The sequence below is a fragment of the Chiloscyllium plagiosum genome, unplaced genomic scaffold (assembly GCF_037043375.1).
Source record: "Chiloscyllium plagiosum isolate Xiang-an unplaced genomic scaffold, Cpla_swu_hap1 HiC_scaffold_23, whole genome shotgun sequence".
NCBI classification, from domain to species: Eukaryota; Metazoa; Chordata; class Chondrichthyes; order Orectolobiformes; family Hemiscylliidae; genus Chiloscyllium; species Chiloscyllium plagiosum.
In genome coordinates, this window is record NW_028270161.1 from 44129417 (window position 1) to 44144872 (window position 15456).

Below are 15456 nucleotides of genomic sequence, written 5' to 3' on the forward strand. Positions count from 1 at the left end.
GTATGGAGTACTGAAGCTGTTGCAGCAATGCTGTCATCATGGGATATGCTGGTGTAGAGTGCCAAAACGTCCATTGTGACGAGGAATGTTCCATGTGTTCTTTTGCTATAAATTGTGTGACGTATCATCCTGCTCCACAGCTACCTGATGAAGGAGCAGCACTCCAAAAGTTAGTACTTCCAAATAAATGTGTTGGACTATAACCTGGTGTTGTGTGATTTTTAACTTTGTCCACCCCAGTCCAACAGTGGTACCTGCACATCATTTGTTCAAAACTGTGTTTTTATTATAAATTGCAGGTTCTTTATTTACAGACTACAAGATATAGGAGCAGAATTTGGACAAAAAAAAAGTAACAGCAAATGGAAAAAGTGGACCACCAAGCTGTTTTGGTCTTACCTTATTCAAAGCTTCAAGGACTAATCTATGAAAACCATCAGACAAACACTGTTTTCCAATTGTTTTCTTTATTGCTTCCAACTTATCTGTATCTTCCTCTGCATCCAGCATGTCCTCTGCATGATTGACATTGGACACATGGTAATAAACAACTATATATGCACACATCAGGAAGAGTGACAACAACTTTAAAAAAAAAGCAGGGTAAAAGCAGTTGCCCTATCAAGCTTACTCCTCATTCAGCCATGTCATTATTTACGATAATGATCTCACATACCTTAACATTCTGCTGAAAACATTGTATAAATATTCCATGATTACTAAAGATGATCCTGGCTCTCTCTCCTGGACTATTCAAATTTTGAATTTTACAGCTTTCGCCCCAACTATTATGTTTCAAAACTAGCAAGTCCCATATAACATTTGCCACTTGTGTGCATTCTTCAGAATAATTCGACCACCTTAAGTTCCTACTTCAGTTCTGCTGCACCTATCTACCACAACTACCTTTTTCTTCTGCATTGTTTTCTTGCACAAAAATCTCCTTCACTTAGCCAAATAGATCTTGGTTGCAATGTTCTCCATATTTCTCTTTCATTTTCTTTGAGCATAACTTGAGTTATTCAGGCGAAAAAGTTTTAGTTTGTTTAGGAAGTTTTGCAGAAAAAAAAAATATATTCTGTTAACAGTAGTAAACAATATATGTCATTTGTTTATTGCATTGAAGTGGCAGCAGCAGCACAAAATTATGCAAATCCAGGCCAGAAAATAGCCTGAACGGAGAATCTAATTCATACAAGGCGCTGTAACCGCGATTCAAAACCAGGTCCATTAATTTGCTGCCATTCTTGACTGATGCAAGCTGATCCTTTGAAGGTTCTTTAAAGGTCAGTTTCTCTATTTGTCAAAATTTTTCAAATATTACAATTTATTGCCCTGCCAAATTGAAATGACATGCTTTCAACAAATTACGAGAGAGTCCTGTAAATACAGACAAAGAAAAAAATAGATTGGTGGCTTTTCTACTTTAAACATTTGTTGTCGGCACACCACTCATTGTTACTAATAGCATTATTAAGTCTTCTATTGGTGTTGATACCTCAACAGTGTCCATTCATTAGCCATTGCACAAAATGCTTTATTTGACCATCTTTGAATTAAAAATTAAGATCACTATTTTTCTGAATCTCACAACCATGGAAAGATAATAACATTTTTAAAATGCTTATTATAAGTTAATAACCTAATGCTGACCACAATTACAATATACTATAACTTCAATTTTATTAATCTTGCAAGTTTGTTAATTTATTGTGAGTTGCCAATTTGAAATGGCTTATCATTCTAGATTTAAAGTATCTTTCAAGCGCGTATGTCAAATCTTGCAAGACAGCAGAGTACGCCATTGAATAACCTTTAAAAACCTTTGAGATTAACTGTAGGTCAAAACGAGAAAAATCACAACATGCTCAGCATATTTAAGTTATACAATATCTTTAAAAACAATGCTGTTATGGGAATTTATCACAGATTTATTGTTTAATGAAATGTTAACATAAACTAAAGGCCCTCATCTATATTCAGCACTCCATGTGTTACTTATCCTTGACAGCCAGAAATAGCACTGCTTATAAGATATTACAATGTTACAGTCTGAGGTTCCCCAGGTCTTGGCCTTGTGTTTGCTGTATTTAGGCAATTCCCAAAAAGGGAACGCAGAGTCCTATGATCCTCTTGTCTCTTACCCTTTCCATTGAAGACTGTCAGTGTGTCATGAGCCACCCTAAATTTCTCAAGTACCCTCATTTATTCTAACCTATCTCTAATTGTCTATCCTCGGTAGTACGTTCTCCCCCTTGGAGGCTTGATTGCATGGGAGGCCTGTCATTATCCAGCTTAGTGCATGATTGCCTGTGTTAGGCTTTCCAAAAAGTGACATCGGTCTCCAAGGGTTCTGTAACCCTTGGGCCTATTGGACTCATCAAATTTCAGCCAGAATGTGTGCTTCTGACCCCATTTCAACCTAACAGCATTGTTAAATTATCAATAGAAAAAATATTGCCCCAGCTCTCTAACACTTTCTCATACTTGCCCGTTATCTTACCGTATCTCACCTTTGAACATTAAGCCATTATTTCCAAGATTGGCATTGACATCAACTCCTTTGCAAATTTTACCACCAAGCTCCCATTCCCAGCCTCCAAACTCTTAGTTCACTTCACCTCCTATCAGAGCTAGAACAAGACTGTACTGGTAAAACCATAATTTCAGATTGCTGTTGGACAACCAGATATTTTTCTTCCTATGTTTACTCTATTTGTCTTCCCTTGTTCATACCCTTCTAATCCTGCATCACTTTAATAGCTTCTAGTTTCCTTTCCTTACTCTTTCCTTTTCATCACAGACTTTGAATCCAGGAGGGCTTGATGGCTTTAGTTTTTTCCTCAAATAGAAGCCCAAACATACCCTATCCATTATAATCCTATTACACCTCAACCTTATCACCCACTTAACAGCTTCTACTTTAACTCCACTCATTTCTCCAAAAAAACGTAACTATGAAAATCTTTATGAGTCTGATTTATGCATATCTTTTAGGAACTATTTGGAACATTCTTTGTTCTGGACTTACCAAAGATCTGTCCCTCAGCTATTTTTCTGTGATTGATTACTATATCACATTTCTAGATTACGGACTGAACTGGAAAATGTCAGAAGTTTTACTTCCAATTTCTACACTTCCTTTGCCTTAACATGGTCTGTAATTGACTCTTCCTTTCCTCAATCTCAATGACTCAATTTCTGGCTGTCAATATTCACTCCAAGTCCATTGCCTCGCAAAGCTACCTTGACTATATTTTCTCCCAGCTGGTTCCAATAAAGCACTAGGTCATTGGTTTTATGGTGGCTCAGTGGTCAGCACTGCAGCCTCACAGCACCAGGGACCCGAGTTCGATTCCAGCTTTGGGCGACTTTCTCCGTGTCTGTGTGGGTTTCCTCTGGGTGCTCTGGTTTCCTCCCACAGTCCAAAGATGTGCAGGTTTGGTGAATTGGCCATGCTAAATTGCCCATAGCATTCAGGGACATGTAGGTTATGTGCATTAGTCGGGGTGGGACACTCTTCGAAGGGTCAGTGTGGACTTGTTGGCCTAAATAGCCTGTTTCCACACTGTAGGGATTCTATGATCTGTTGTAACCTTCCACTCCAGATTGCCTGATATGTCTTTCTTTTTCCCTGAAACCAAGGACTACCTGATGACCAGCATGGTTGCCTCTGAATTTGTCAGATTCATTTTTGCACTTCTGTTATCATTCTCTTTCCTCCCTCCATCTCGTAAACATGGGAAGGTTTCCTTTGGCTTTTCCTTCTATCCAAAGAGCTTCCCCATTCAAAACATCTCTGCCACACAACATATGTCCAAGCACCACATTTAAGAGAAAGACAGATGTGGTTTTGTTTTAAAGGCAACATCCGGTTAGTGGCAAACACCATTTGCGTTGTTACCACATAGCAGAAGCATGAAACTCTAATTTTAACTGTTGTTCAAATGTGAAAACCCTTAGTTCATTTCACCTCCTGCCAGAGCTAGAACAAGAATGCTCACATGCTAAAAGATTGGCCTCATTGGTAACCTTAAATATGACCTGGAAATGTGTTGCTGGAAAAGCGCAGCAGGTCAGGCAGCATCTAGGGAACAGGAGAATCGACGTTTCGGGCATTAGCCCTTCTTCATTCCTCTTCATTCCAACTTTCCTCATTCCTGAAGAAGGGCTAATGCCCGAAACGTCGATTCTCCTGTTCCCTAGATGCTGCCTGACCTGCTGCGTTTTTCCAGCAACACATTTCCATCTCTGATCTCCAGCATCTGCAGACCTCACTTTCTCCTTAAATATGACCTGAGCCATTTGCTCACAGTACAAACTTCATGCTGAAATAGGTTATATCAATGCCATCTTGCAAGAAAATGGCTACCTATATCAAACTATCACTCACCATATGTCACACATACCATAAACAGATCTAAAGCCTCCACTTTCAGTCCTGAGAACTATGCAGTCTATCACAAATAATACTCAAAAGGTAAGATTTCTAAAAATATAAGAAAAAGATGAAATGAGCTGTTTCATTATGAATGAGTGGTGTTTGCCAGTAACAGAATGCTGCCACATGTCTTTTACTCAATGAGTCATATAGCACATGAATTTCAGTGCCAGTGTGACTCTTGACGTGTGCAACCTACATTCCTATGACAAACATGACCCTTCAGAGGTTCGCAATAGGTTAGGCACTTACTGTGTACAACCACCTCATATTCGCAAAACTCTAAAATAGCATCCAACATTAGACAGAAGTCAACTGGACAACACATGCTAAATAATACCAAGCATGCAAGGAACTACATTGACATCTAATTTTGGATTGTCATTTGGAGTCTTACAGTGGTTCACTTGCATGCACTTGAAGTTAGAAATACTAATTCACATGGATTTGTATTTTGCAGACAGAAATAGCTTGTATTCATATTATGCTTGTTTCAACAGGACAAACTAGTAATAGCCATTTTCTGGTTCAGAGCAAAACTCAAAACTGCCTGATTCACATTTAAATTGTTTGGCATTTAACTTGTGCATTCTCCAAACCAGAGTTGACTGGACACTCAAATAGCATGTCCTGTTCAGACAATATAAAAATGTTATTCAGTTTCACATTTCTATTCTTGTAAATCCTTCTGATGAGTACAAGACAAAATATTTTGAGAAAAATGTCTATTTTCAGCAATACATAAGTTCTGTAATATCAAATGACTACATATTAAAAATAATTAAGCTGAAATCATATCATAAGGAGCTCAAGTGTCTGAGAGCCAAAGAAGTGATGAGACTTTAAAGTTCAATTGCCTATGGTGGCTTTCACAAGTTGATGACATCTGGGCTGTGCAAATCCCAGGTTGTCCACAGATTCACATCTCCAGCAAGAATTACAACTCCAGCAAAATTCCCCAATACTTAAAAAAAAAGGTGTCCATCAATATAACTTTTTAGCAAGTCAGTTAATGTAGAAAATGCTAGTAAATAAATATTTTCCACATTAAAAAGCACGTCTTTTTTTTTCCTCACTTACCAGGACAAATAATGTGTGACATAACCCGAAGGGCCTCAAGCTGTACAGAAGAGTTATGTAAAGTATTCTTCAATGTGTCTATTATTCTACATGAAGTTAATTTCATGATATCCCAACTCAGATTGCTGAAAAGACAGGAAATGAAACAAAAATAAATAATGGTATAAAACCAAATTAGCGTTTTTTAAAAATTCATTTTACTTCATTCAAAGGTCGACAAGAAAAGAAACTAAACTAGATCGATATTCATAATGCTACTGTATAATTTAATGCATCAAAGGTCAACCTTGTAAATATCTATACCTTTTCTGATATAAATTGAAATAAACTTTGAAACAAAACAGACTACAGAGGAACCTCAATTATCCAGCATTCGATTATCCGAATTTTGGATTATCCGAACAAGATTGCAAGGTCCCAATGCATGGCTAAACTATGTTATCCAGCATTCGATTAACCAGATGAAATACTCCCCACTCATGGCCTTCGGATAATCGAGGTTCCTCTGTATTTGAATATAACCTTTCACTCATTTACCGCTGCGAGAATGCAATGTAATGTGTAGGTTATTACTTCCAGTCTAAAACCGTAATTTAATTTAAAGAGACCACAAGCGCAGCAGGTTTGCAAAGATGAGAAATCCACATAGTTGCCAATAGAAGTTGGACTAGTAGTATTGTAGGTTACATTTAGAGACCACTTTTGAAAAGAACATGAATTACAACTGAACCAGGCATTATTGGAATTGAGCACAATATGCAAAACATCAAAAACACCTAAATCTACTTCAAGTTAGATCTTACTAACAAATGCAAACATTTGCAAAATGCAAAATTTTTAAAAATTCTGCAATTCCACGTCTGTTAGCACAGCAAATATATATTAGCAGATCTTCTGCTAATAGTATACTAATAGTCAGAAAGAGTGGTGTATATTTAAGGGCAAAATGTCTAATTGCTGTAAATAGATCCTGAGGTAATTAGAGGATGACTGATTGGAAAAAAAATGTCTGATTCATCAATTTGACAGCGAGTTATAAATCCATGATCCTTCCCCAAAATCAGTAGAGCTCTTACAATGTGACTATTTTGCATCTTTAACAAAGTGGCCAGTGGCAAGCTCTCAGAATAGTTATAGATATAAAAATGATGATTACTTCATTGCTGGAGGTCAGCGACATGATTAGTGAAATGTTAACTAAAACCATAACTCTGTCAGAATTCTACTTTCTACTGCATATCACATAATAAGTGACGATCTGGTATGAAATATGACAAACTGAAATAGGGATGCTACAAGGCACCATGGCACTAGTAACAAAAATGTACACCATTTTAATTTTCTCCCCATAACTAAGAGCTTATCACAAAGAGTTCCTGAAACACCATGCTTTGCAATATTTTTGCAACTGAACCACATTTGTGCAATAATCGCTTATCAGTGTAAAATATTTATGCAGCTTAGAGCAAGCACCAAAAAGAGAATTTCATCACCACTGCATTGTGATCTTAGTAATGCCAAAAGGGAAATGGTATAATCCGGTGACCAACAAACTGAGAAAGTAAACACAAGAACCTTACTATCCTAATTATTGCACAGTTTCTACTTGGGTAAGAAAAATAAAACCACAAGGTTTCTGTCTGGTCTTTTCCATTGGCCACAAATATCTCAAATAAGGAGAAAAACTGAACCTATGATAATAAAGCACAATTACCCAGAACCTTGGAATGATAGAAAGTAGGCTTGCATTTATAATACCTTTGTTTTGAATTTCAGCAATGTTGCTATTGGAGATTAAATTATTCCTCTAGAAAAGAATGGGAAAACAAAAAAAGATACCAAATAAAAAGAAAAATAAAGCAGATACTGGAAATCTGAAATAAAAACAGAAATGCTGAAGTATTCAACAGGTCAGACAGCATCTATTAAGAGATCAGCAGTTAATAATTAAAGACTGCTGGGAGACTGGAAATGCAAAGTAGGAATAAATAGGCATTTTTCCGAATGGGGCAAGCAGTGACAAATGGGATACTGCAGAGTTCAGCACTTGGACCTTAGCTATTCACAGGATATATTAATTACTTAGATCAGGGAACTAGATGTAACGTCCCAAGTTTGCAGACAGCACAAATTTGGGTGAGCTATTGGGAAGATGCAAGGATGCTTCAGTATGAGCAAATGCATCGAAAATGAAGTATAATGTGGATAAATGTGAGGTTATCCTCTTTGACGGCAAAAACAGGAATGTTGATTATTATCAGATAGGTGATAGATTGAGAAAGGGGGATGCACAAGACCTGGGTGTCCTTGCACAGGGCTTCAGTGAAACCACACAAAGTACCATGCACAGTTTTGGTCTCCTTATCTGAGGAAGGATGTCCTGGCTATGGAGAGAATGCACTGATTCCTCGGATCACAGGAATGACATTTGAAGAGAATCTGGATTGGCAAGGATCATATTCACTGGAGTTTAAAAGAAAGACAGTTTAGACAGCTCCTAGAACCCTATCAAATTCTAACAGGACAAGACAGGGTAAATACTGAAGGGAGGTTCCTGATGACTGGACAGTCCAGAACCAGGATCACTACACATGCAGTAGGCCATTTAGGACGGAGATAAGGAAAAATTTCTTCCCCAAAGAATGATCAGCCTGTGGAATTCTCTGCCACAGAAAGCTGATGAGCCGAAACATTGAAAGTTTTCAAGGGGGAGTTATATACAGTACTTATCGTTAAAGGAATCAAAGGGTATAGGGAAAACATGAAAACAGAGTGCTGAGTTGGATGATCAGCCACGATCGGGCAGACTCAAAGGGCCTACTTCTACTCCTAGTTGATTTGTAACTTGATGACATTTCAAAAAATTATTATGACCCCTGTGGAGATTGAAGATTTTTTTAGAAAGTATTCTAAACTTCCAGGTGATAGTGAAATGGATGATGCATATGCTTTAAGAATTTTAACAGATTGAAAGCAAAATTGACCAAAGACCAAATATAACCTCCTTCTCTGAGTGACTCATTCTATTGCACGGGTCAAGTTCCTCCTTTTTACTTTGAACAAATTGAAAAATCCACTTCGTAGATGTACTTCATATTGTCCCTTATGCAGCAATTCATTTTTCTGGGCCTAGCCTGAAGTTATTCTCAGCTCCTATGGGTTTACTTTCATTTCCTTTGTTTCTTACTCTGGAAAGTGTTAACCTCAGAACTGTCTTTCACATTCATGTTTTTTTTCCCTCAAGCACACTTTGAGCAAGTTTTTCAGCCTTTTCAAACCTCCAGAATCTACTATTTTCAATCCAGCTTGAGCTCCCACCCACCTTCCGGTGCAGCAAATTGAGTTGAATTGGACTGAATTTATTGTCACGTGTACCGAGGCACAGTGAAAATCTTTGTCTTGTGAGCAATACAGAACCATAGAAACTTTCAGACCTCTAGCAGCTTCCTCTCTCGGGTCCTGATCTGTGTGGCAGCATTTTCAGGGATAACTTAGCAACTCTTCTCCTATAAACTACTTATCCAAAGTAACATGAATTACATGGGCTTTATATCCAGATATAAATGTTAATTGGCTAATATTTAACCTCTAAATATATTCCATTTGGTATTAAGTGTAACTGTTATAACCTGACATTCTCAACCTCTTCCTGGGACTTTGAAGATAAATAGTATGATCACTTTAACTGTAGATGTTCCTGCCATTATTTTCTAGTATGAACACCTTACACTTTCTGTCCATGCAGAATAATCTGGGCTTTGTTTTATACTTCCAATAGCTCTCATCCAGATCCATTGTCAGACAGACATAGAACAGTCACATGGTCTCCTTCATTTTACTCTAAATTAAGCAGAGAGTCTCAAAAATATAACAATCTTTTATAATACACAACCATTTATAATACTGGGCCTGATTAAAAGTAATCGATTTTAAACATTGACTCTAGTTCAGAGATGCTGAATGAGTATTTGCAGCATTTTCTGTTTTATAGGAACATAGGAAAAGGAGTAAGCCATTCACCCCGGAGTCTGTTCCACTGTTTATTAGAGATCATGGCTGATGTATGGCCTAACTCCATGTCCTTGTGAACCCAATATCTGGACACTACAAGGTAAATTTGTGCTAAAAGGTCAACAGTTCCAAAAAATTCTAACAGAACATTTTGCTACCTGGATAAAATAACCGAAGATAAACATTTACCTTCCAATAAATAACTTATTAAGGAATTTGCAGGCACTTTCCAGGACATCACAAGAGTTTGAATGTTTTTTCATAAGGTCTAGAATGTTGATATGTATCCCTTTTGCCAAGAGAAGCCTTCTGATTTGTACTGTTAATTAAAATTTAATAAAATACTGTTAGAAAAAAAACTGCTTGCTTTATTATTTTCTTGGATGTTTCTTCATTTTTAACTCACCGCTTTTGTTGACCAAAGTTGCCAGAACATTTGCTGCTGCTTGAAATACTTGCTTTGAATTGGAATGCAATAACATCGCTGTCATCACCAGTCTGTGAACTGGATAGCTGCAGTACAATAAGATATTTCTTTCACAAATTCTGATCAGAATTATGCAAGTAAGAACTCACATTTCAAAACACATTCAAGTTATAAAAACACTGAAGCACATCTGAAAAGAAATCTAAGAGTCAGTACCATGCTTCTTCATCTTCAAATTCTGTATGTAGATCATTCTGATACAGAAGTAGATTGTACAGTGCCCAACAAGCTGCTTCCTGAAAGAAATAGATTGCAAATCAAGTGATCATTTCCATGTTGATCTTTGTTCTGTATGTTTTGCAGACTAGTACTTTACACTTTCAATTCATCATAACCATATATTTTCCCTCCAACAAAACTGGCAGTGACTTTATGATTTTCATGACTAGGACTTACAACTCTCTGAACCATCAATGTCAGGTTTATTGTTGGAAACTTATAATAATGCCAATCTAATTTATCATAAATCATTTTATATACAATGCTAAGAAGAAAAACTTAATGTAAAGTTGGAAAATTAAATCACTGTTGTACAACATATAGGCTTGGAACTGCAATTGACATAAACAAACCTTTCATTCACAGCTGCCATATCTGAGGTTACTTATTTTGCACTGGTTTTTGTAAATTATCCAATTTTCCATGTATATTCTTCATTGGTATCATCTGAGAAATTCACATCTTAATATTTAAATTTACATATGAAGGAATAATCAGAGTACATCAGTTTCACTATTCATGGTTATGTAGTGTAATTATGACATCAGAAGCAAAACTGAGCATTCATAATTGTAACTGATTGGTACTGAAATGCCAGCTTGACAAAGCAAAGGGTTTATGAATGCCTTAAATTTCTGATGTATTGGCTGCAGAGGCTCCATAAGTACCTAAGTACTATGGCATGCACTTTGTATGGAAGGGAAAAGAGAATGTCGACATCAAGGGCGACACAAGCTCTTCTTTCAATTTCTTTGGGGACAAAGAAATTTTTTTAACCTATTTTTAAAAAAAATGCACTTGAGAAGAAACTTAAAATTTAGAACCAATAATCAGTTAAATCAGTCAAATACTCCATATTTCCATTGTAATAAAAGGATACATTCTATAATAGTATAAAATGTACAGACATCAAAATTAACTTTAAACATTGCAATTTTCTTGAATCCGACAAATGATTTTGAATGAGCTAAAAATTCAGTAACTGGTTAAATAGACATTAACTCTTTAGTTGGATCAGTGCAATGCTAATCGAGCTTCAGCTTAATTACAATTTGCACAAGACCATTTTGATGGATTCATGGATAGGAAACCTTATCAGCAAAAAACTGAAATTATTTTTTCAAAGTAATAGTGAAACGGACACTGTGTCCTTTAAGGGCTGTATTAGACTAAATGCATGCCAAGGCAACAACTTGATGCACTATTCTAAGTGGACATCTGGTTTAAAAGACTGATTTTAAAAAATCCTGATGCAAATACAACTCATAATTGTGAACAAATTAATAATTTTAAAATAGGCATGTTGGTTTAAAACACCAGTTATCACCTTCAGAGGAATTGCTGGACTGTGAACTCAAATTTCATGTCTGCCTCATAAATTAGAGATATACATCACTTAAGAATTACTATAAAACATAAAAGCCATGTGTGAAATCATAAAGAGAGACAACCAAGCCTGAAAACTTTAAAAGACCCAGTGCATAAGAGTTATCAGAGCCACAAACCATGCACAGAGTATGGATATGAAATCAACAAACAAGGAATGAGCATAGCAAAAACACAACAACCAATATCATAAGTTGAAGTGATCAATGGATGATAGGAAGAAATCATAATGCATTGATATCATTGAACAGAAATCAGAACAAGTTGGACTTATTTCTCAGAAGAGGAGGAACATGAAAGCTGAACAACGACTCAGAAGAGGAACACACTCACTGAAATAAGGAAGACTGTGGACCATTCTGAACCACAGGATAAGATTGGAAACAGACAAGGATCAAAGCAGCACAGCCTGGCCCTGTGAGGTCTGACACTTTGGGTAAAATGGTTACAGAGTATATAAGACACGATTAATAAAAGAAAAATAAATGGAAATGGAAGTTCTAATCTACAACTGGGAGAATGCATAATAGGGCCCTTCAAAGATCAACAAGGCGGCCTTTATGTGGAGTCACAGAAAATGGGGGAGATAGTAAACGAGTATTTTGCATCACTATTTACTGTGGAAAATGATATGGAATATAAAGACTGTAGGGAAATTGATGGTGACACCTTGCCAAATGTCCATATTACAGAGGAGGAAGTACTGGATGTCTTGAAACGCATAAACGTGGATAAATCCCCAGGACCTGATCAGGTGTACCCTAGAACTCTGTGGGAAGCTAGAGAAGTGATTGCTGGGCCTCCTCCTGAGATATTTGTATCATCGATAGTCACAGGCGAGGTGCCAGAAGACTGGAGGATGGCCAATATGGTGTCACTGTTTAAGAAGGGTAGTAAGGACAAGCCAGGGGACTATAGACCAGTGAGCCTGACGTCAGTGGTGGGCAAGTTGTTGGAGGGAACCCTGAGGGACAGGATGTACATGTATTTGGAAAGGCAAGGACTGATTAGGGATAGTCAACATGGCTTTGTGCGTGGGAAATCACGTCTTACAAACTTGATTGAGTTTTCTGAAGAATTAACAAAGAAGATTGATGAGGGCAGAGCAGTAGGAGTGATCTATACGGACTTCAGTAAGGCGTTCGACAAGGTTCGCCATGGGAAACTGATTAACAAGGTTAGATCTCATGGAATACAGGGAGAACTAGCCATTTGGACACAGAATTGATTCAAAGGTAGAAGACAGAGGGTGCTGGTGGAGGGTTGTTTTTCAGACTGGAAGCCTGTGACCAGCGGAGTGCCACAAGGATTGGTGCTGGGTCCTCTACTTTTTGTCACCTACATAAATGATTTGGATGCAGCCATTAGAGGTACAGTTAGTCAGTTTGCAGATGACACCAAAATTGGAGGTGTAGTGGACAGTGAAGAAGGTTACCTCAGATTACAACAGGATCTTGACCAGATGGGCCAATGGGCAGAGAAGTGGCAGATGGAGTTTAATTCAAATAAATGCGAGGTGCTGCATTTTGGGAAAGCAAATCTTAGCAAGACTAATACACTTAAATGGTAAGGTCCTAGGGAGTGTTGCTGAACAAAGAGACCTTAGAGTACGGTTCATAGCTCCTTGAAAGTGGAGTCACAGGTAGATAGGATAGTGAAGGTGTTTGGTATGCTTTCTTTTATTGGTCAGAGTATTGAATACAGGAATTGGGAGGTCATGTTGTGGCTGTACAGGACATTGGTTAGGCCACTGTTGGAATATTGCATGCAATTCTGGTCTCCTTCCTATCGGAAAGATGTTGTGAACCTTGAAAGGGTTCAGAAAAAATTTACAAAGATGTTCCAGGGTTAGAGGATTTGAGCTATAGGGAGAGGCTGAACAGGCTGGGGCTGTTTTCCCTGGAGCATCGGAGGCTGAGGGGTGACCTTATAGAGGTTTATAAAATTGTGAGGGGCATGGATAAGATAAATAGACAAAGTCTTATCCCTGGAGTTGGGGAGTCAAGAACTGGAGGGCATAGGTTTAGGGTGAGAGGGGAAAGATATAAAAGGGACTAAGGGGCAATTTTTTAATACAGAGGGTAGTATGTGTATGGAATGAACTACCAGAGGAAGTGGTGGAGGCTGGTACCATTGCAACATTTAAATGGCATTTGGATGGGTATATGAATAGAAAGGGTTTGGAGGGATATGGGCCAGAGATGGCAGATGGGACTAGATTGGGTTGGGATATCTTGTCGGCAGGGACGGGTTGGACCGAAGGGTCTGTTTCTATGCTATACATCTCTATGACTCTTATGTAAATAAGAAGTTCTTGCACAAAGTTCCATGGATTCTGACTAAATAGAGTCAGATCCCAAACAAGCAACAAGAGAGCAAGTAAAGCAGATTGGGAGAAGACAAATTTCAGCTTTCGTCTAGGTGTACACTGTAGATTACTGAGCTGGGATAGCCAAAGAAAATAAACAAGAGTACCTCAGGTCTAAACTTTAAGGACAGAAAATACTAATTTCTCATCAAATGTATGGAATACAGGTTTGACTCTATCTGACTTTATATTTTCAAAGGGAAAATTAGCTGGATGATTTGCTCTAGCTTGTACATGGTGGAAGAAGTCTGTACTGGTCCTTACAGCAGAAAACAGACTTAGCTTGGAAAGCTGTGGGAAGACAGTTGGGTATCTGCTGACAACCTGAACAAGGAGCAGCACTAGCCGTAAAGATGAATGGTCTTTCTAGCCAACTAAGTCATTAAAAGAATCTTACCTCAAATGATAACTAAAAGATTGGTAAGCATCAAAAGAAATTTAGAAGGACTATGGCATATTTTGGGTTGTTCCTTTAGGAAGTGGTTAAAAATCACAACACTGGGTTATAATTCAACAGGTTGATTTAGAAGCACTAGCTTTCGGAACGCTGCTCCTTCATCAGGAAGTTGTGAAGGAGCAGCGCTCTGAGAGCTAGTGCTTCCAAATGAATCTGTTCGACTATAACCTGGTGTTGCGTGATTTTTTAACTTTGTACACCTCAGTCCAACACCAGCTCCTCCACACCTTAAGGAAGTGAACGAACCTTCAGGTTTATTAAAATGTATAAAGGAATTTTAGGGGGCAGATAATTAAAAATTATAAACTTATTAAGGTATTTGTAAACTATTGCGTTAAGGTAGAAGTGTTTTCTTTGTTTAATTCTTTTCAATGTATAAGCAAGTTTGTTTCTGTGGAAAATTTGCTTTTGCTTTGTAGTTTTGTTGCTTAATTGCTAAACATTCCAATTTCATTTTTCAATATTTACAAGATCATAAAAGGCTCAAAACCTCATTTCTAATGCACTTCTCAGCTGAATAACTACAAGCTCCTCCTATTGTTTTTCATAGCAACAACAAGATGGCAACTTACTTTTCAGACCGTACAAGAACATTTTTCAAACTGAGCCAATATGAAATTACAAAATTAACCCTGCTTCAGTGATAAGAGAAATTCCTTCAGCAGATTTTCAATGCTTCAAGTGAATTTAAAACCTTCAGAAAAATCCAGGTCTATTTCGCAGTCAAATTCAGCAAATCAAAATATTGACATTGGTTCATTTCCTAGCAGTTTAAAGTAAATGTTTTTTTAAAAATGATATAAAAGTTAAGCATTTCATGAGACTAAACAGTAATATCCCTCACCTGGACCTTTGCATTCCCTTTGAATGTTTCCAAAGCTCGACAACAAGCCTCTGTCCAACACAGATCATCTTTTCTTTCTTCAAGATGCTTGTTCACAAATATCGTTTCAGCTTCACAAAGGTACATTGAAGGTATTAGAATTTTCCTCGCTCTAAAGGGACAC

At 37.4% G+C, this 15456-nt stretch overlaps 1 protein-coding gene across 1 annotated transcript in view; it reads right to left on the minus strand.

Moving 5' to 3' along the window:
• Window positions 1-15456, minus strand: part of lrrk2 (leucine-rich repeat kinase 2) — a 160452-nt gene that overhangs the window by 126767 nt on the left and 18229 nt on the right. Inside the window, exons 9-14 of the mRNA XM_043713611.2 lie at window positions 15294-15403; window positions 10176-10255; window positions 9939-10045; window positions 9722-9851; window positions 5522-5646; window positions 400-515 (exon numbers count right to left, since the gene is read on the minus strand). Coding sequence (XP_043569546.1) covers window positions 400-515; window positions 5522-5646; window positions 9722-9851; window positions 9939-10045; window positions 10176-10255; window positions 15294-15403 — 668 coding nt within the window. The remainder of the gene's footprint in view (window positions 1-399; window positions 516-5521; window positions 5647-9721; window positions 9852-9938; window positions 10046-10175; window positions 10256-15293; window positions 15404-15456) is intronic.